This window comes from Andrographis paniculata, unplaced genomic scaffold (genome assembly GCF_009805555.1).
Source record: "Andrographis paniculata isolate CXL003 unplaced genomic scaffold, ASM980555v1 Contig43END, whole genome shotgun sequence".
Classification (NCBI taxonomy): domain Eukaryota; kingdom Viridiplantae; phylum Streptophyta; class Magnoliopsida; order Lamiales; family Acanthaceae; genus Andrographis; species Andrographis paniculata.
In genome coordinates this window covers 144,387-165,070 of record NW_026137577.1, presented here as the reverse complement: position 1 = coordinate 165,070, position 20,684 = coordinate 144,387, and the positions used below count along the sequence as shown (strand labels likewise).

The following is a 20,684-nucleotide window of genomic DNA, read 5'->3' as shown; positions in this document are numbered from 1 at the left end:
TATATATATTGAACTTTATGAGATTATATTTTGTACTCTATAGTTCTTATTACAGAGCTTTCCATATTTGTTACATGCTGTTTTAACGTAATATAAATAGCGCTTTTGTTTCTTCATTGTTTTTCCCTTCTATTATATTGAACTTTATGAGAATATACTTTGTGCTCTAGAGTTATGATTACAGTATTTTTCGTGTATGTTCAATAGTGCTTTAACGGAATATAGTTACTGATTTTGTTTCTTCACTGCCTTATCTTTATATTATATTGTACTTTATAGTATTTATACTATGTGCTCTGTAGTTCTTATTAAAGGGCTTTTCGTAATTGTTACATCGGGTTTTAAGGTAATATAAATAGTGTTTGTGTTTCTTAACTATTTTTCCTTTTAATTATATAGCATTTATGATATTATACTTTGTGTTCTAAAGTTATAATTCAATGCTTTTCGTGTATGTTAAATAGTGCTTTAAGGGAATACAGTTAGTGCTTTTCTTTTTTGACTGCCTTTTCTTTTTATTATATTGTACTTTTTGGTATTTATACTATGTGCTCTATCGTTCTTATTACAATGCTTTTTCGTATTTGTTGCATAGTTTTTTAAAGTAATATAAATAGTCCTTTTGTTTCTTAACAATTTTTCTTTTTAATTATAGTGTAGTTTATAAGATTATACTTTGTGCTCTAAAGTTATAATTACAGTGCTTTCGTGTATGTTAAAAAGTGCATTAAGGGAATACATTTAGTTCTTTTGTTTCTTGACTGCCTTTTCTTTTAATTATATTGTATTTTATGGGATTTGTACTATGTGCTCTATAGTTCTTATTACAGTGCTTTTCGTACTTGTTACATAGTGTTTTAAGGTAATAGAAATAACGCTTTTGCCTCTTCACTGTTTTTCCTTTATATTATATTGCACTTGACTTTTATTTTTGCACTGTAGGATTCACCTTTATACTATTAGGTCATGTCGAACTCGCGCACCCCCACGTGAGGTGCACCAGCAGCACAACGAACAATTTGCGTCTTGGTTTCAATCATATGTGAGTACCGCCTACATCGTCCGTACGTGGTATCTTGACTACACTCCCAAAAAACATTGAAATCACGAGTGTTCATGAACTACTTTACATCAAATGTAGGTAGATGATCCGACGAATAATGATGAGTGCCCAATCTCAGCGGAGATCCGTGCATTGGCGGGTGGACCATTATGCAATGCAACACGGTACTCTTCGTGCATTGTGTCAGGAATACGCTATCGTGTTCAAGACCGGGATGCAAGGAAGAGGACACAGTGTGCAGGTGTTATGGTTACGGCAGATACAGTGAGTTATGCCTCAGCTAGGGACCATAACCCACGAGAAGGTTCCGTGGCATATTACGGGATTCTTACGGACATTGTGGAAGTGTACTATAGCAATCAACAGAAGTATCTCCTTCTAAAATGTGACTGGGTGGATCTGGAGAGGGGCGTTAAAGAGGATGAGTTCAAATATAAATGTGTGAACTTTAAGTATTTGATGTACCCCAAGAACTTGCCCACGGATGAGCCTTTCATCTTAGCGACCCAAGCCTCTCAGGTGTGGTACATTGCAGACCCGGTTGATGAAGGTTGGAGCGTTGTCGTTCCGGTGTCACGGCGAGACACGTATGACGTGTATAGTACGATCGATCATAGATTCAGCACAGGGTTACCTTTAGATGACGGAGGCAATGTTAGAGGAGCAGCCGATTACTGGCTAAGGGAAGGTATTGAGGGGCAAGTAGTAGAAGATGCAGGGCAGATGGACCATGCCGATACTTCGCCTTCGGATTCGGAGGAATCCTCCGAAGATGATGGTGCTTAGCGCAGAATCAAATAAGCGGGCATTTTTGGTAGTATGCGAATATAGCCTAATTGGCCCATTTTTGATGGTTTGGCAACCACGCAACCTTTTTGAGTTCGCAGTTCAGAATAAATTACACATCTCAACAGATGGTCATCTATGTGGGGAGGGGGGGTCGGTGATTGAAGTACGTAATAGGTAACCACTTTCGGACATGCATGCCATCGTTCATAGGCCCTGTTTTCGCTTGATTTGCTGAAGCACTTTGCATCCATTATGCGCGCGCAGGATGTTATGATTTTTTCCGAATATGTCAACGCGGATAAGCTCTTTACCCCCGTTTGCGTATGCTGAAGCAATTTACCCTGATTAATTGCAGTAACTATTATGTGAATTTCTCGTAATATGTCACTTCATAAGCTTTGTTGTGATAAGTGTGTTTTGATTTTCTCCTAATATACGTTTTCATACTGCCAACTAACACTGGTGTCTTGCAGGTTATGGGCAAATCTCAACGTGCTGCCGTTGGAGGGTCACAGGATCCGGCAGTCTCTCCCGCAAGACGTTTTACCCGGGCATCCGCACGTAACAGCCCCTTAGAGGCAACTCATCCCGCAAGCAGGAATCCATCGCCCATCCGCAATCCCACAAAGAAAGTGACAAAACGGAAGGGATCTCGGGTCTCGCCACTGCTCCAGCGACTCCGGTCCATCACATCAGAGTGGGAGAAAGAGCGCGATGCTCGTGGTCAAAGCATGAAGCCAACATCTTCCACTCGAAGGGCAGTGCTTCAGGATTCAGAGGGCCCTTTGGAGGTAATGTGGTTCCTTTGCCGAAAGCATGTCCTTATTTGAACTCTCAGTATAACACTACAATAGGCTGACACTGTTAACCCCAACAGGAACATGATGATAGGGATGTTCCATCACTTTTTGATCCGACGGCACTGACACAGGATGACGATGATACAATCCCCCCCACACAAGCAGATGACGAGACACTTCCGCCGACGCAGGACATGGAGACTGCAGAGAGTGATATGCCAGTCTTGGATGAAGGGCCAGGCTCCGACCCCACTCTGATGACAGGAACAGAGGCGGGCAATATGGCACCATTGGACGAGATGACATCGCACGACGGTTTGGAAATTAGCCTTCAAAGATTACCGATTACATTTAGTGACTTCATATTTTGCATGTAATATCCTTATTAGAACATGTAATCTCCTGTTTGTGTCAGCTGGTTCGTCAAAGAAAAAGCAGGGGAGAGGGGCGGCACGAATGCCGCGTGGATGGGGAAAAGATCACAGGATGCTTGTATTCACATCGCCGGATGGTAAAAGCATCGTCGGACCCGACGTAAACGAGTACAAGACAGCCATTGGGGTCATTGCACGCAACGGAGCTCGACTTCCTCTACATTACCCCACGTTCGCTGAGATACCGGAGACGAAGAGACAGGGTGCATGGATGGAGGTTCAGGTGATGCAAACTTCATTAAATTGAAAGTTCTTTTATTTCATATAGATTCTTATATATGGCCCTACCATCTTCTCCGGACCTGGTGGAAACCGTGTGAAACGGCATTCCAGAGTAACAGCGGATTACCAGACTCAGCGGAGAAAGTGGTCTTGGCTGACCTAAGGGAAGTTTGGAGGCACTGGAAATACAGCATCAAATCAACTTACTTCAATCCGATCGAGGACGATGAAGAAGCACTGAAGAAGGTTCCCTCAAGCAGGATTGTGCCCGATCAGTGGCCGAAGTTGGTTGAGTATTGGCGCGACGAGAAGGTGAAGGTACGCATAGGGACATGCCAAATTAATATACGTTAAATCTGCACGGGCATGGACTGAGAACTAAATAACTTTGATTGACGTAGCTTCAATCCAAGAAAAATGCGTCGAACGTAGCGAAAAGAAGCTTTCCACATCGTACTGGGCGGAAGTCATTCACGACTCTGGCAGAGGAGGTACCTTTTATTACAATTAAGTAATTAGTCATGTCATGCTCCATCCCCATATTTTCCTCTCCTGTATTTCATTATGTTTTCGATGACAGAAGGCCTTGTATTGCTGCAGATCAAGGCAAAGGGGAAGGACCCCGACAATCTGGAGATTTGGATTTCCAGTCGCACACAAGGCAAGGGAAAGGATGACCAAGAAACCGAGGAGATATTGGTAGAATAAATTCGTTCCCAACTTAGTTACAATTCAGTCAGTATTTACATCTCTAACAACAAGAGCAAGTTCGGCCTCACTTAAATCTTTCCTGTAGACTTATTTACAGAATGAGCTAAACAAGGTTCCCCCTGAAGGGCAGACTCCCTCTGTTCGGGAGACTCTGTACCGACGGGCCCTTGGGGGAAAGATTAAGAAGCGGTCAAAGGTCGACAGTGCGGCAAGTTCAGCTCATCCCCGCAGCGAGTCAACTGGTTTAACAGACAGTGTAGCATTCCAGCATGGGTGGGAACAACTACAGAATGGAATGGAGGAGCTGAAGGCAATGATGGATGAGTTCAAAACCATCAAGGCTGATGTGTATGCATTCATGCACAGAAACTCCGGAGCGGTTACTGGCCAGGCAGTAAGTATTCATAATCCCTGACCTGTTTGGTATGAGTATCCCATGAGATTTGGATGGCGAAGGAATTTACCATCCTCGGCATGTTATATGATAGGGCACATCTCGTATTGATTCAGTCCCTGAGATTCCCAGGCCTGTGTCCGAGCCAAGCATGACGGTATGATTCCGTGACGCCCTGGAGTTTCTTAGAAATCAGTGCAGTGTCTAATTTAGGCTACTCTTGACTGCGTACTACCTTATCCAACTCATATGCCCTGTCTGTTGTAGGTCGGCACACATGTGCTTCTATTATCCCGCACCGGTGAGAAAAAAGTTGTTGCAGAGGGACTTCTGCTCTGCCCCCCTGGGCCAGGTTGGTCCGGTATCTTTGAGGATGTTTAATTAAACTTTTAATATGCCTCAGCGAGATATCGTAGGTTTTCGTGACTGTTCAGGCCTCATATTGCGTATTAGCATGGATTCACTAAGTGTAGAAGTATACAATGATACGATCCGTGGATTTCCAAAGCGATGTAGACTGTTAATGTAGGGGTGGTAAAATAACTGCTATTATGACGACCCATGTTTATTGAAGGATGTTTGGTTTAAAGATCAAGCTGCAATTACATAGGAAATTAGGGTATAATGTGCTTCGCTACCTAACTCATGAATGTAATACCATGTACTGTACGACATGTCTGAATGTACGTACTCCTCTTGTTCTAGTTCCAAAGTATTACACTTATAATGTCTGTGTTATGACATGTTATATATACAGTTCGAACGTCTGTTGATATATATGCTTGAATGTAATCAAAAATTGCTCTTGTGAATGCTGTAGGTGACACACTTTCCTTGGTCAAGGTCTTCGTGACATCCGCGTCAGTCCCGGACACACCCCTTATTTTGCCGACCATTTCTGGGGCGACTACCCTTCGCGATGTCGTCGGCGAAGATCCTATTGAGTGGAGCTACAACGACGTAAGGATCTACTTTAATACCTTTCTTGTATTGCCTTCCGAAATTTATAAGAAGTATGACTTAAAGTAATCTCTGTGTTGGCAATTGCAGCTCATGCGCCGGGCTTGAAATGTTGGTACCGATACACCCATGTTAATTGCCCCGTTTGTCATATGGATTGAATGTCGAACCTGTCTTTGGATGGATTGTGTTGAGTTTTTGTTGAACTATGTCTGGAATTGATGCGTAGACCTTTGTGGTTTGAATTCGTATGGTGAAAAATGTGCCTAATTGCGTTGTTTACTTCTGTTTGAACTGTTAAGCACGTTTTGCGGAACAGGTTGTTGATGTGTAGATACTAGTAGGCTTGTTCTATGGGTTGCTTTACTTTGTTGGTAGGTATGGAATTCAGATTTTAATATGAATTAATGTTTGCGCGGGGCGTAATGATGATGATGTTTATAGCAATCTTTGTATTCGTAATTTATTTTCGTATCATACGCATCACAGCAGGTCCATTTGTTACGAACAATTTCAATTGCAGCGTACCCCCTGTTTTTCACAATACGCTATTTTTCCGTAACAAAAGGCCAGAAAATCGTTACAAAAAGTGGTCTTTGGATATTTGTTGTTACAGACGGTTTCGTGACTATAAGTAGGTAATATTTTTTTTACGGGGTTCAATGCCGTTACAAATAGTCGTAACAAAAACCAAGTTCTGACAACCGGTCAATGGAAAACACTTGTAACGCGAGGAACTTCCGTAACAAATACCGTAACTAAAAGTCCTGCCACACGCGCGGAAGGATCTACCTTTCGTTACGAGAGAAAATTCGTAACAAACATCGTAACAAATACCATACTTCAGGGAGCGTTGACCGATCGTAATAGTTACGAAAAGTGGCGTGGCAAAAAACATTCGTTACGCGAGTACACATTACGGAAAAAAGTCGTAACAAAGGCGTAGCAAATACGCAAATTGCACGAAATATGGCTTTTTGTTACGATTTTCCGGCCGTAATAGAAAACAGTTTTTTTGGTAGTGTACCTTTTCTTTTTATTATATTATACTTTATGGAATTTATACTTTGTGCTCTGTAGTTCTTATTACAGTGCTTTTCGTACTTGTTACATAGTGTGTTAAGGTAATATAAATAGCGCTTTTGTTTCTTTATTGATTTTCCTTTTTTATTATATCGCACTTTATGAGATTATACTTTGTGCTCTAAAGTTACAGTTACAGTGCTTTTCGTGTTTGTTAAATAGTACTTTAAGGGAATACTATTAGTGCTTTTGTTTCTTGACTGCATTTTCTTTTGATTATATTGTACGTTATGGTATTTATACTTTGTGCTCTATAGTTATTATTACAGTGTTTCTCGTATTTGTTACATAGCATTTTAAGGTAATGTAAATAGCTCTTTTGTTTCTTAATTGTTTTTCCTTTTAATTATATAGAAGTTTATAAGATTGTACTCTGTGCTCTAGAGTTATAATTACAATGCTTTTCGTGTATGTTAAATAGTGCTTTAAGGTAATATAGTTAATGTTTCTCTTTCTTGATTGTCATTTCTTTATATTATATTGTAATTTATGGGATTTATACTCTCTGCTCTATAGTTCTTATTAAAGTCCTTTTCGTATTTGTTACATAGCATTTTAAGGTAATATAAATAGCGCTATTGTTTCTTCACAGTTTTTCCTTCTTATTATATTGCACTTTATGAGATTATACTTTGTGCTTTAAAGTTATAATTACAGTGCTTTTCGTGTATGTTTAATAGTGCGTAAAGGAAATACAATTAGTGTTTTTGTTTCTTGACTACCACTACCAAAAAAAGGGCTATTCACCACGGGTTGAGAGTCCGTAACAATAAAATCGTAACAAATAGATATATTAGTTAAGACAAAATCCGTGACGAAAAAAAAAAAACCCGGTCAACGTTTTAGGTTCTGTCGTTACGCAAAAAATATCGTAACAAATAATGAGATGGTAGAATTTGGTCAAAATAACATTAGTTACGTAAAGTGTTCGTAACTACTGGTATTTAATTTTTTATTTTTGGAAAAGTTAAATTAAAAAAAAAAAAAAAAAAAAAGTAAAATACTGGATTGACGCTTTCATTCCAGAAACGATCAAAATGGACAAAAACGCTATATCATCCCACACTTAGACAAATTAGGGCATCTGGTTCATTTCCCTCATTCGCTTCTCACAGTCGCCCGCGATCCGATTTCCTGTAGCTGCCGACGACGACGCGCGAGGTGAAATCGATCCGTCCCTGGGATCTACTCCGGCGCACCTCACCCAGGTAAGGTTTCGATGGTAGCTCGAAAAAGATTTTGTATTACGCGAGGTATCTTCGACAAATTAGGGCATAATCTCCACTACCAAAAAAATGGGCTTTCATTACGGAAAGAAGATTCGTAACAATATTGTCATAATAAAAGATGGTTTTTGTTATGAATTTTTTCGTGACAAAAGGAATTTTTATTAGTCAACGTCTTTTTTTATTTATTACGATAAATGTTTCGTAACAATTAAAAATATGACAAAAAAATATCGTAAATATAATAATTACGACTTTATTCTGTAACAAAGAAAAGCATTTTTTATAATTTTTAATAAAAAATTAAAAATTAAAAAAATAATCAAACTTCAAATTTTGAAAATAATATTTAACAAATTGAATGTAAAATAAATATAAATAAAAATTTATTATTAATTAATTGTATATAAAATTTATTACAATATATAATAAATAAGTAAAAATATATTGCACTATCTACCAGCCGCCCTCCTCCTAGTTTTAACAAATTGAATGTAAAATAAATATAAATAAAGATTTATTATTAATTAATTATATTTATAAAATTTACAAAGGGTGTGTTTGGTTGGATGATTGGATTTTGGATTTGGATTTTGGAGAATTTTGAAGTATGGATTTTTAAGTTGAATTTGTTTGAGAGTTTGAATTTTGTAATGATTATGTAGGATGAAATTATTATTTTATTGAAAAAAATGATATATTGATGTGATAATTTGAAAGAGATGATATTTAAATAATATTTTATTGAAGAAAATGATATATTTAAATTTAGAAAATTTATTTTTTTGGTCTTTTATTTATTGTGTTCTTTTATAAAAAAATTTCAAATTTCAAATTATTATTCATATTTTTTTTTGCTAAAAATATCAAATCAAATAAATATTTTTTACTTTAATAATATACTAAAAATTAATTTTATATTTAAAATATCACGTCATTGACTCAATATCTATTTATATCATATTATACCATTATTTTAAATATAATTTTAAATTATTTTTTTAAAAAAATAAATATAAATATGTAAAAATAAAATAATATTATCATTCATTTTTTCCCATCACTTATAACTAAATCATAAACCCTACCCACACCCGCCGCCCTCCCCCTTTCTTCTCCAACGCGAAGTTATCCTTTCTTCGTCCTCTTCTTTTTTCTTCTTCTAACTTGCTCAGCCGCCGGCGCCCCTGTAGGTTAAAAATCGATAATGTGAAAACATTTTTCTCATATCGATTTTTAATTTATGTTTCTTCCGTTTGCAGTCTCATCTACCTTGGTCGCTGGTCGAATTCTCCCCGCCGCAGCGTCCCGTTGAAGTGAGGGATTTTGGAACACGTCTCCGGCATCGATCCATCAGGTAGGTGGTTTTTCTAGCTTCTCCCTTCTCTTATTTCTTCTTGTCCTGCTTTCCTTCCTCGCCATGCCCTCGTCGGTGAATTTTGTTTATTCTATTTTGCGTTTCCATTCCCATTTGTTCATTGCTTGTTGTTAGGGTTGGTTGTTCAGCCACAACAACCAATGGCCGATAAGTTTGAAAGATTTGTAGTATTTTACATTGTAGATTGTCCTCTAGGTTTTATTTTGAAGCTCCTTCTGTTAGATTTAAAATATGCTTTTGTATATTTTTACACATTGAGTCATATATTTGGAAGTCTGATGTTTTGTTAGAAGCAAACTCTGGTATTGCGTGATCCACCATGTTGGTGATGTGTTTGTAACACAGATACTGAAAATTAATTTAGCCAGCAAAGTGCAGCACTTTTGAATTTTTTACATTGTTACTGTATACAATTGTGCCAAGTGAATTTATCGATTAAGTTAAGTGTGATGTTTTGTGCTGTTTGGTTTAGGAATTTGGGCATCCTACATTATGATAAATATATGTGAAATTCCAATGGTGTATGGTTCTGTTTCAATTTTCATGAAGATATGACAGCTTCTCTGTTTGTGTAATTGTATTGCATTTCAGTCATAATATCTGGGAAAGAGTGCTTCTGTTGCGGATTTTTTGGATTTGAAATTTTTCGGATGGAAAAAGGGTTTTTGGATATTATGTTTTGAATAGAAAATAGGTGTCGGATGTGATAATTAAATAGAGGGAAGAAGATTATTTTAGTATAGATTATATGATGCGACAAGTTTTTTTTATTTTTTTTAAAAAAAACCAAAGTGCACACACAAGCAAAGTTAATAAATACACTTTATGATTTGATGGTTTTGTGAACTTTATTTATTTATTGGTGTACCCTCCCAAGACTTTCACTCATTTTATCTTTTCATTCTGCAATAATTGCAATGAAGTACAAAAATGATCTAGCAACACTATCCAATATAGAGTGCTTCTTTCCAAAACAACTTTGAATTTTGTTATTATGTGTGGATATTTAAATAAGTTTCATTGGATTCTACAGCATAATATATACAGATTCAGACGCATATATTGTTAGATAATGATAAATACATATGCTGCATAATATGAATATGATATCATATCTACACTCTAAGTATTGGCTCCTTTGTCGGAACCAATACCATTTTTTTTGTTACTTGGTTGTATGCGTCGATTTGTCGGAAGCAACACCATTTGGGCTATTTTAACTGAAAATGAGTGCATATTTAACTTGTGTTTTTTTACAGGATACTAAATTGTGGAGACAAAAGTGTGCAGTGTGAATTCAGGATAAGCAACATTGAGTTTAACGGAAGGTCGGATTTCTTTTTAATGCATTTCCACAGTGCAAAGCTTCTAAGTGTTCTATGTTTTCTCGAGTGGTGGTGTAGTTAAGTGTTATGTGCATTCCCACAAACCTGCTTTACTCTTTAGACATCAGATTTGAGGATTTTTTTCATATTCGTACAAAAGGGCAAGGAAAAATTTAGAATAGTAGGAAATTTTTCTTGACCCAAGTAGGGTATGGATAATTCTTGCTGCTCTAGTATCTAGAGATGACGCTCAGAATTTTTGGCGGAGCGTAGACATCATTTAATTCTCATTAAATGGCATCCATAAAAGGTTCTAAAGTGGAGATAATGGCTGATTTTAAACCATGGGCCTTAATGTTGTGATGAATGTTATGTTTTACTTATAAGTGCAATACATGGACTTATAGGTACAAAAATGCAGTTTATTAAAGCTGATGCTATAACTTTGTTCTTTTAAATTGAGGGAGCAAGCCCGTATCAAGACTTAAACATTACAATTTTGAATGCATGTTTTGTTGATGGAATCACATGTATATTGCCTTTTTAGATGGATAGGAGTTGGATAGACGATGCGAACCATATCTCGGCTCAATATTTGGATGGGGTCAGGGCTTTCTTAGATTTCGCATTTAAAGATCGTAGCTCTGAATCTTGCATCTATTGCCCCTGTACATCTTGCGGAAATCGCTTAACAAAATCTCGTAGAGATGTCTTGCTCCATTGTATTCGTTATGGATTCGACCAAACCTACAAGGTTTGGACTTGCCACGGAGAAGGAGAGGTGAACCCTGCTGTTGCAAACGACAACATGCCAATGCGTTGGGAGGAGGAACTAGAACTTCTATTGCGAGAGTGTGCATATACAGAGCACACCGATCCGGGGCCCAGTGGAAATGAACCTCATAGGGATGACGAAAATGAACATATACATCATGGCAGTAAGGGGTATAGAAAGATGTTAGAAGATGTAGAGAAAGAGCTCATACCAGGGTGGAAGAAGATGAGTAGACTCTCGTTTATCGCACGGCTTTTGCACTTGAAGGTTTTGTGCCACTGGTCTAATAATTCTATTGATTTGCTGTTAGAGCTGTTACGGGATGCACTTCCAGACGATGTTGTCCTTCCGAAGAACTTCTATGAGGCTAATAAACTGACCAAGGACTTGGGGTTCACATGCAAGACTATCCATGCGTGCATCAACAATTGCATGTTGTTTACCGGGGAAGATGTTGACCGTGAGGTTTGTGTTGTGTGTGGGGAAAAGCGATTTACACAGGGTAAAGATAGATCTCCAGTGAAGAAGTTAAGGTACTTTCCATTAATTCCGCGATTGCAGCGATGGTACGTATCTTCCAAAACTGCATCTTCTATGAGATGGCATGCCGAAGGGCGTGTAGACGATGGCAAGATGCGTCACCCAGCAGATAGTCCTGCGTGGAAGAGTTTCGATCATCGGTACCCGACGTTCTCTGAGGAGATTCGCAACGTACGCCTCGGTCTGGCCACTGACGGTTTCAACCCTTTTGGGAATATGAGTGTGAGTTATAGTATTTGGCCCGTCGTACTTGTGATATATAACCTACCTCCGTGGCTGTGCATGAAGCAACCATCGTTCATCCTCTCTACGATTATAGACGGCCCGCATGGCCCGGGGGATCGGATTGATGTCTTCCTTCAACCTTTGATCGATGAGCTTAAGGAGCTTTGGTATGATGGTGTTCGGACGTACGATGCGAGTACTAAGGAGGATTTCCAGATGCGAGCTGCATTGCTGTGGACTATTAGTGATTTTCCCGGTTACGGTATGTTGTCAGGGTGGCCGACTCGTGGGGCGAATGCATGCCCTGTTTGTGGTTTAAAAACTCATTCCAGATACCTGAAAAATGGACATAAGTATAGCTATTGCGGGCATCGACGGTTCCTGCCGGCTGGGCATAGAATGCGCTTTGATAAACATGCATTTGACGGTTCGATGAGCTTTGACGGAAAGCCTTCTCGCTTGACCGGCGCTGAACTTCTGCAGCAGCTTCAGGATATGCCTACTGAGTATCGTACGGTTGACTTGATTGAGAAACGCATTGCACAGGGGTCTCGCAAGCGTCGCCGGGGGGTGGACGGGCAGCAACAGGTGTGGAAAAAAAAGAGCATATTCTTTCAGCTCCCTTATTGGTCTGAGAATGAGGTACGTCACAACCTCGACTTGATGCACATTGAAAAGAATGTGTGTGAGAATGTACTGTATACATTGTTGGGAACTAAGGGGAAAACAAAGGACAATCTGAACACGAGGAAAGACTTACAGTTGATGCAAATACGTAGTTCTTTACACCCGGTATCGGGTCCTAGGGGCGCTATATATTTGCCGGCAGCTACGTACACCATGAGTAACCCCGAAAAACGGATATTCCTATCTGTGTTGAAGGACCTCCGACCACCTCATGGGTTCAGTTCAAACTTATCGCGTCGTGTGAAGGTAGAACAACAACTAATATGGGGACTTAAGAGCCACGATTGCCATGTTCTTATGCAACGAATTCTACCTATTGCTGCCCGACGGTATACCCTTGAAACGCAATTATTTTAATTAACATGATATATGCCTCCTCTAAATATAACTGAAGGTGCTGATTCAACACTTCCTGTAGGTGTCTTCCCAAAAATGTTGTGCTCGTGTTGATTGAACTTTGTAACTTCTTCAATTCGATGTGCTCAGCTCATAACACAGTTCGTGAACTGGAGCGAATCCAAGAAAGAATTTCTTTGACGCTATGCCATCTTGAAAAGCTATTCCCACCTTCATTCTTTGATGTAATGGAGCATCTGCCTATCCATTTGGCTGAGGAGGCTATGGTGGCCGGTCCGGTGCAGTACCGGTGGATGTATCCCATTGAGCGGTACTTGGGTACTCTGAAGAGGTACGTACGGAACAGGGCACAACCTGAGGGTTCGATTGCACGTGGATACCTCATGGAAGAATGCGTGACTTTCTGCTCAAGATATCTCGGAGACATAGAGACCAAAGAGAACCGGGCTGCTCGAGGGGAGGAGGACGGGACACAACACGGGAAAGGATTGTTTGGTTCTAGGTTCAATCTTGATTACAATACGATGCACCAAATTCATTGCTACATCCTAGGAAATATAGATGAAATCAGTCCGTTGCGAAGGTTTTTTCACATCAATTTAACAATACTTGTTTGCGTATCCGACCTGTGTTGAATATCTTCGACTTTTATTTTTGCACTGTAGGATTCACCTTTATACTATTAGGTCATGTCGAACTCGCGCACCCCCACGTGAGGTGCACCAGCAGCACAACGAACAATTTGCGTCTTGGTTTCAATCATATGTGAGTACCGCCTACATCGTCCGTACGTGGTATCTTGACTACACTCCCAAAAAACATTGAAATCACGAGTGTTCATGAACTACTTTACATCAAATGTAGGTAGATGATCCGACGAATAATGATGAGTGCCCAATCTCAGCGGAGATCCGTGCATTGGCGGGTGGACCATTATGCAATGCAACACGGTACTCTTCGTGCATTGTGTCAGGAATACGCTATCGTGTTCAAGACCGGGATGCAAGGAAGAGGACACAGTGTGCAGGTGTTATGGTTACGGCAGATACAGTGAGTTATGCCTCAGCTAGGGACCATAACCCACGAGAAGGTTCCGTGGCATATTACGGGATTCTTACGGACATTGTGGAAGTGTACTATAGCAATCAACAGAAGTATCTCCTTCTAAAATGTGACTGGGTGGATCTGGAGAGGGGCGTTAAAGAGGATGAGTTCAAATATAAATGTGTGAACTTTAAGTATTTGATGTACCCCAAGAACTTGCCCACGGATGAGCCTTTCATCTTAGCGACCCAAGCCTCTCAGGTGTGGTACATTGCAGACCCGGTTGATGAAGGTTGGAGCGTTGTCGTTCCGGTGTCACGGCGAGACACGTATGACGTGTATAGTACGATCGATCATAGATTCAGCACAGGGTTACCTTTAGATGACGGAGGCAATGTTAGAGGAGCAGCCGATTACTGGCTAAGGGAAGGTATTGAGGGGCAAGTAGTAGAAGATGCAGGGCAGATGGACCATGCCGATACTTCGCCTTCGGATTCGGAGGAATCCTCCGAAGATGATGGTGCTTAGCGCAGAATCAAATAAGCGGGCATTTTTGGTAGTATGCGAATATAGCCTAATTGGCCCATTTTTGATGGTTTGGCAACCACGCAACCTTTTTGAGTTCGCAGTTCAGAATAAATTACACATCTCAACAGATGGTCATCTATGTGGGGAGGGGGGGTCGGTGATTGAAGTACGTAATAGGTAACCACTTTCGGACATGCATGCCATCGTTCATAGGCCCTGTTTTCGCTTGATTTGCTGAAGCACTTTGCATCCATTATGCGCGTGCAGGATGTTATGATTTTTTCCGAATATGTCAACGCGGATAAGCTCTTTACCCCCGTTTGCGTATGCTGAAGCAATTTACCCTGATTAATTGCAGTAACTATTATGTGAATTTCTCGTAATATGTCACTTCATAAGCTTTGTTGTGATAAGTGTGTTTTGATTTTCTCCTAATATACGTTTTCATACTGCCAACTAACACTGGTGTCTTGCAGGTTATGGGCAAATCTCAACGTGCTGCCGTTGGAGGGTCACAGGATCCGGCAGTCTCTCCCGCAAGACGTTTTACCCGGGCATCGGCACGTAACAGCCCCCTAGAGGCAACTCATCCCGCAAGCAGGAATCCATCGCCCATCCGCAATCCCACAAAGAAAGTGACAAAACGGAAGGGATCTCGGGTCTCGCCACTGCTCCAGCGACTCCGGTCCATCACATCAGAGTGGGAGAAAGAGCGCGATGCTCGTGGTCAAAGCATGAAGCCAACATCTTCCACTCGAAGGGCAGTGCTTCAGGATTCAGAGGGCCCTTTGGAGGTAATGTGGTTCCTTTGCCGAAAGCATGTCCTTATTTGAACTCTCAGTATAACACTACAATAGGCTGACACTGTTAACCCCAACAGGAACATGATGATAGGGATGTTCCATCACTTTTTGATCCGACGGCACTGACACAGGATGACGATGATACAATCCCCCCCACACAAGCAGATGACGAGACACTTCCGCCGACGCAGGACATGGAGACTGCAGAGAGTGATATGCCAGTCTTGGATGAAGGGCCAGGCTCCGACCCCACTCTGATGACAGGAACAGAGGCGGGCAATATGGCACCATTGGACGAGATGACATCGCACGACGGTTTGGAAATTAGCCTTCAAAGATTACCGATTACATTTAGTGACTTCATATTTTGCATGTAATATCCTTATTAGAACATGTAATCTCCTGTTTGTGTCAGCTGGTTCGTCAAAGAAAAAGCAGGGGAGAGGGGCGGCACGAATGCCGCGTGGATGGGGAAAAGATCACAGGATGCTTGTATTCACATCGCCGGATGGTAAAAGCATCGTCGGACCCGACGTAAACGAGTACAAGACAGCCATTGGGGTCATTGCACGCAACGGAGCTCGACTTCCTCTACATTACCCCACGTTCGCTGAGATACCGGAGACGAAGAGACAGGGTGCATGGATGGAGGTTCAGGTGATGCAAACTTCATTAAATTGAAAGTTCTTTTATTTCATATAGATTCTTATATATGGCCCTACCATCTTCTCCGGACCTGGTGGAAACCGTGTGAAACGGCATTCCAGAGTAACAGCGGATTACCAGACTCAGCGGAGAAAGTGGTCTTGGCTGACCTAAGGGAAGTTTGGAGGCACTGGAAATACAGCATCAAATCAACTTACTTCAATCCGATCGAGGACGATGAAGAAGCACTGAAGAAGGTTCCCTCAAGCAGGATTGTGCCCGATCAGTGGCCGAAGTTGGTTGAGTATTGGCGCGACGAGAAGGTGAAGGTACGCATAGGGACATGCCAAATTAATATACGTTAAATCTGCACGGGCATGGACTGAGAACTAAATAACTTTGATTGACGTAGCTTCAATCCAAGAAAAATGCGTCGAACGTAGCGAAAAGAAGCTTTCCACATCGTACTGGGCGGAAGTCATTCACGACTCTGGCAGAGGAGGTACCTTTTATTACAATTAAGTAATTAGTCATGTCATGCTCCATCCCCATATTTTCCTCTCCTGTATTTCATTATGTTTTCGATGACAGAAGGCCTTGTATTGCTGCAGATCAAGGCAAAGGGGAAGGACCCCGACAATCTGGAGATTTGGATTTCCAGTCGCACACAAGGCAAGGGAAAGGATGACCAAGAAACCGAGGAGATATTGGTAGAATAAATTCGTTCCCAACTTAGTTACAATTCAGTCAGTATTTACATCTCTAACAACAAGAGCAAGTTCGGCCTCACTTAAATCTTTCCTGTAGACTTATTTACAGAATGAGCTAAACAAGGTTCCCCCTGAAGGGCGGACTCCCTCTGTTCGGGAGACTCTGTACCGACGGGCCCTTGGGGGAAAGATTAAGAAGCGGTCAAAGGTCGACAGTGCGGCAAGTTCAGCTCATCCCCGCAGCGAGTCAACTGGTTTAACAGACAGTGTAGCATTCCAGCATGGGTGGGAACAACTACAGAATGGAATGGAGGAGCTGAAGGCAATGATGGATGAGTTCAAAACCATCAAGGCTGATGTGTATGCATTCATGCACAGAAACTCCGGAGCGGTTACTGGCCAGGCAGTAAGTATTCATAATCCCTGACCTGTTTGGTATGAGTATCCCATGAGATTTGGATGGCGAAGGAATTTACCATCCTCGGCATGTTATATGATAGGGCACATCTCGTATTGATTCAGTCCCTGAGATTCCCAGGCCTGTGTCCGAGCCAAGCATGACGGTATGATTCCGTGACGCCCTGGAGTTTCTTAGAAATCAGTGCAGTGTCTAATTTAGGCTACTCTTGACTGCGTACTACCTTATCCAACTCATATGCCCTGTCTGTTGTAGGTCGGCACACATGTGCTTCTATTATCCCGCACCGGTGAGAAAAAAGTTGTTGCAGAGGGACTTCTGCTCTGCCCCCCTGGGCCAGGTTGGTCCGGTATCTTTGAGGATGTTTAATTAAACTTTTAATATGCCTCAGCGAGATATCGTAGGTTTTCGTGACTGTTCAGGCCTCATATTGCGTATTAGCATGGATTCACTAAGTGTAGAAGTATACAATGATACGATCCGTGGATTTCCAAAGCGATGTAGACTGTTAATGTAGGGGTGGTAAAATAACTGCTATTATGACGACCCATGTTTATTGAAGGATGTTTGGTTTAAAGATCAAGCTGCAATTACATAGGAAATTAGGGTATAATGTGCTTCGCTACCTAACTCATGAATGTAATACCATGTACTGTACGACATGTCTGAATGTACGTACTCCTCTTGTTCTAGTTCCAAAGTATTACACTTATAATGTCTGTGTTATGACATGTTATATATACAGTTCGAACGTCTGTTGATATATATGCTTGAATGTAATCAAAAATTGCTCTTGTGAATGCTGTAGGTGACACACTTTCCTTGGTCAAGGTCTTCGTGACATCCGCGTCAGTCCCGGACACACCCCTTATTTTGCCGACCATTTCTGAGGCGACTACCCTTCGCGATGTCGTCGGCGAAGATCCTATTGAGTGGAGCTACAACGACGTAAGGATCTACTTTAATACCTTTCTTGTATTGCCTTCCGAAATTTATAAGAAGTATGACTTAAAGTAATCTCTGTGTTGGCAATTGCAGCTCATGCGCCGGGCTTGAAATGTTGGTACCGATACACCCATGTTAATTGCCCCGTTTGTCATATGGATTGAATGTCGAACCTGTCTTTGGATGGATTGTGTTGAGTTTTTGTTGAACTATGTCTGGAATTGATGCGTAGACCTTTGTGGTTTGAATTCGTATGGTGAAAAATGTGCCTAATTGCGTTTTTTACTTCTGTTTGAACTGTTAAGCACGTTTTGCGGAACAGGTTGTTGATGTGTAGATACTAGTAGGCTTGTTCTATGGGTTGCTTTACTTTGTTGGTAGGTATGGAATTCAGATTTTAATATGAATTAATGTTTGCGCGGGGCGTAATGATGATGATGTTTATAGCAATCTTTGTATTCGTAATTTATTTTCGTATCATACGCATCACAGCAGGTCCATTTGTTACGAACAATTTCAATTGCAGCGTACCCCCTGTTTTTCACAATACGCTATTTTTCCGTAACAAAAGGCCAGAAAATCGTTACAAAAAGTGGTCTTTGGATATTTGTTGTTACAGACGGTTTCGTGACTATAAGTAGGTAATATTTTTTTTACGGGGTTCAATGCCGTTACAAATAGTCGTAACAAAAACCAAGTTCTGACAACCGGTCAATGGAAAACACTTGTAACGCGAGGAACTTCCGTAACAAATACCGTAACTAAAAGTCCTGCCACACGCGCGGAAGGATCTACCTTTCGTTACGAGAGAAAATTCGTAACAAACATCGTAACAAATACCATACTTCAGGGAGCGTTGACCGATCGTAATAGTTACGAAAAGTGGCGTGGCAAAAAACATTCGTTACGCGAGTACACATTACGGAAAAAAGTCGTAACAAAGGCGTAGCAAATACGCAAATTGCACGAAATATGGCTTTTTGTTACGATTTTCCGGCCGTAATAGAAAACAGTTTTTTTGGTAGTGTACCTTTTCTTTTTATTATATTATACTTTATGGAATTTATACTTTGTGCTCTGTAGTTCTTATTACAGTGCTTTTCGTACTTGTTACATAGTGTGTTAAGGTAATATAAATAGCGCTTTTGTTTCTTTATTGATTTTCCTTTTTTATTATATCGCACTTTATGAGATTATACTTTGTGCTCTAAAGTTACAGTTACAGTGCTTTTCGTGTTTGTTAAATAGTACTTTAAGGGAATACTATTAGTGCTTTTGTTTCTTGACTGCATTTTCTTTTGATTATATTGTACGTTATGGTATTTATACTTTGTGCTCTATAGTTTTTATTACAGTGTTTCTCGTATTTGTTACATAGCATTTTAAGGTAATGTAAATAGCTCTTTTGTTTCTTAATTGTTTTTCCTTTTAATTATATAGAAGTTTATAAGATTGTACTCTGTGCTCTAGAGTTATAATTACAATGCTTTTCGTGTATGTTAAATAGTGCTTTAAGGTAATATAGTTAATGTTTCTCTTTCTTGATTGTCATTTCTTTATATTATATTGTAATTTATGGGATTTATACTATGTGCTCTATAGTTCTTATTAAAGTCCTTTTCGTATTTGTTACATAGCATTTTAATGTAATATAAATAGCGCTATTGTTTCTTCACAGTTTTTCCTTCTTATTATATTGCACTTTATGAGATTATACTTTGTGCTCTAAAGTTATAATTACAGTGCTTTTCGTGTATGTTTAATAGTGCGTAAAGGGAATACAATTAGTGTTTTTGTTTCTTGACTACCTTTTCTTTTTATTATATTATACTTTATGGAATTTATACTTTGTGCTCTGTAGTTCTTATTACAGTGCTTTTCGTAGTTGTTACATAGTGTGTTAAGGTAATATAAATAGCGCTTTTGTTTCTTCATTGTTTTTCCTTTTTATTATATCGTACTTTATGAGATTATACTTTGTGCTCTAAAGTTATAGTTACAGTGCTTTTCGTGTATATTAAATAGTACTTTAAGGGAATACTATTAGTGTTTTTTTTTTCTTGACTGCATTTTCTTTTGATTATATTGTACGCTATGGTATTTATACTTTGTGCTCTATAGTTTTTATTACAGTGTTTTTCGTATTTGTTACATAGTATTTTAAGGTAATATAAATAGCACTTTTGTTTCTTGAATGTTTTTCCTTTTAATTATATAGCACTTGATGAGATTATACTTTATGCTCTAAAGTTATAATTACTGTGCTTTCGTGTATGTTAAATAGCGCTTTAAGGGAATACAATTAGTGCTTTTATTACTTGACTGCCTTTTCTTTTTATTATACTGTGCTTTGTGGGATTTATACTCTGTGCTCTAGTTACATAGTGTTGAAGGTAATATAAATAGCCCTTTTGTTGCTTAACTGGATTTACTTCTAATTATATTGCACTTTATGAGTTTATACTTTGTGCTCCAAAGTTACAATTATAGTGCTTTTCGTGTATGGTAAAAAGTGCATTAAGGGATTCAGTTAGTGGTTTTGTTTCTTCACTGCCTTTTCTTTTTGTAATATTGTCCTTTATGGGATATATACTATGTGCTCTATAGTTCTTTTTACAGTGC

At 39.7% G+C, this 20,684-nt stretch overlaps 3 protein-coding genes across 6 annotated transcripts; all 3 read left to right on the top strand.

The window, feature by feature from the left end:
- Window positions 1-1,786: 1,786 nt before the first annotated feature.
- On the top strand, window positions 1,787-18,330 carry LOC127251296 (uncharacterized). Of its 4 annotated transcripts, none has more exons than XM_051274948.1 (12): window positions 1,787-2,026; window positions 15,018-15,335; window positions 15,422-15,659; window positions 15,760-16,001; window positions 16,112-16,318; window positions 16,402-16,491; window positions 16,601-16,699; window positions 16,797-17,105; window positions 17,200-17,262; window positions 17,373-17,457; window positions 17,926-18,065; window positions 18,156-18,330. In XM_051274948.1, exons 2-12 carry the CDS (start codon window positions 15,021-15,023, stop codon window positions 18,171-18,173), a joined length of 1,806 nt encoding a protein of 601 aa, XP_051130905.1. In that variant the 5' UTR covers window positions 1,787-2,026; window positions 15,018-15,020; the 3' UTR covers window positions 18,174-18,330. The 4 variants fall into 4 exon arrangements, with proteins under 4 accessions (XP_051130905.1, XP_051130904.1, XP_051130903.1 ...); XM_051274947.1 differs by lacking the exon at window positions 1,787-2,026 and adding an exon at window positions 14,451-14,718; XM_051274946.1 differs by lacking the exon at window positions 1,787-2,026 and adding an exon at window positions 14,809-14,865 and having other exon boundaries at window positions 16,809-17,105.
- LOC127251298 (uncharacterized) lies at window positions 2,117-5,781 on the top strand. The gene is made up of 12 exons (XM_051274949.1): window positions 2,117-2,173; window positions 2,326-2,643; window positions 2,730-2,967; window positions 3,068-3,309; window positions 3,420-3,626; window positions 3,710-3,799; window positions 3,909-4,007; window positions 4,105-4,413; window positions 4,508-4,570; window positions 4,681-4,765; window positions 5,234-5,373; window positions 5,464-5,781. The coding sequence occupies exons 1-12, from the start codon at window positions 2,123-2,125 to the stop codon at window positions 5,479-5,481; spliced, it is 1,860 nt and encodes a 619-aa protein (XP_051130906.1). The 5' UTR covers window positions 2,117-2,122; the 3' UTR covers window positions 5,482-5,781.
- LOC127251222 (uncharacterized) lies at window positions 10,933-14,541 on the top strand. Its single transcript, XM_051274833.1, has 4 exons — window positions 10,933-12,941; window positions 13,031-13,552; window positions 13,635-13,734; window positions 13,834-14,541. The coding sequence occupies exons 1-4, from the start codon at window positions 10,933-10,935 to the stop codon at window positions 14,539-14,541; spliced, it is 3,339 nt and encodes a 1,112-aa protein (XP_051130790.1).
- Window positions 18,331-20,684: the final 2,354 nt, after the last annotated feature.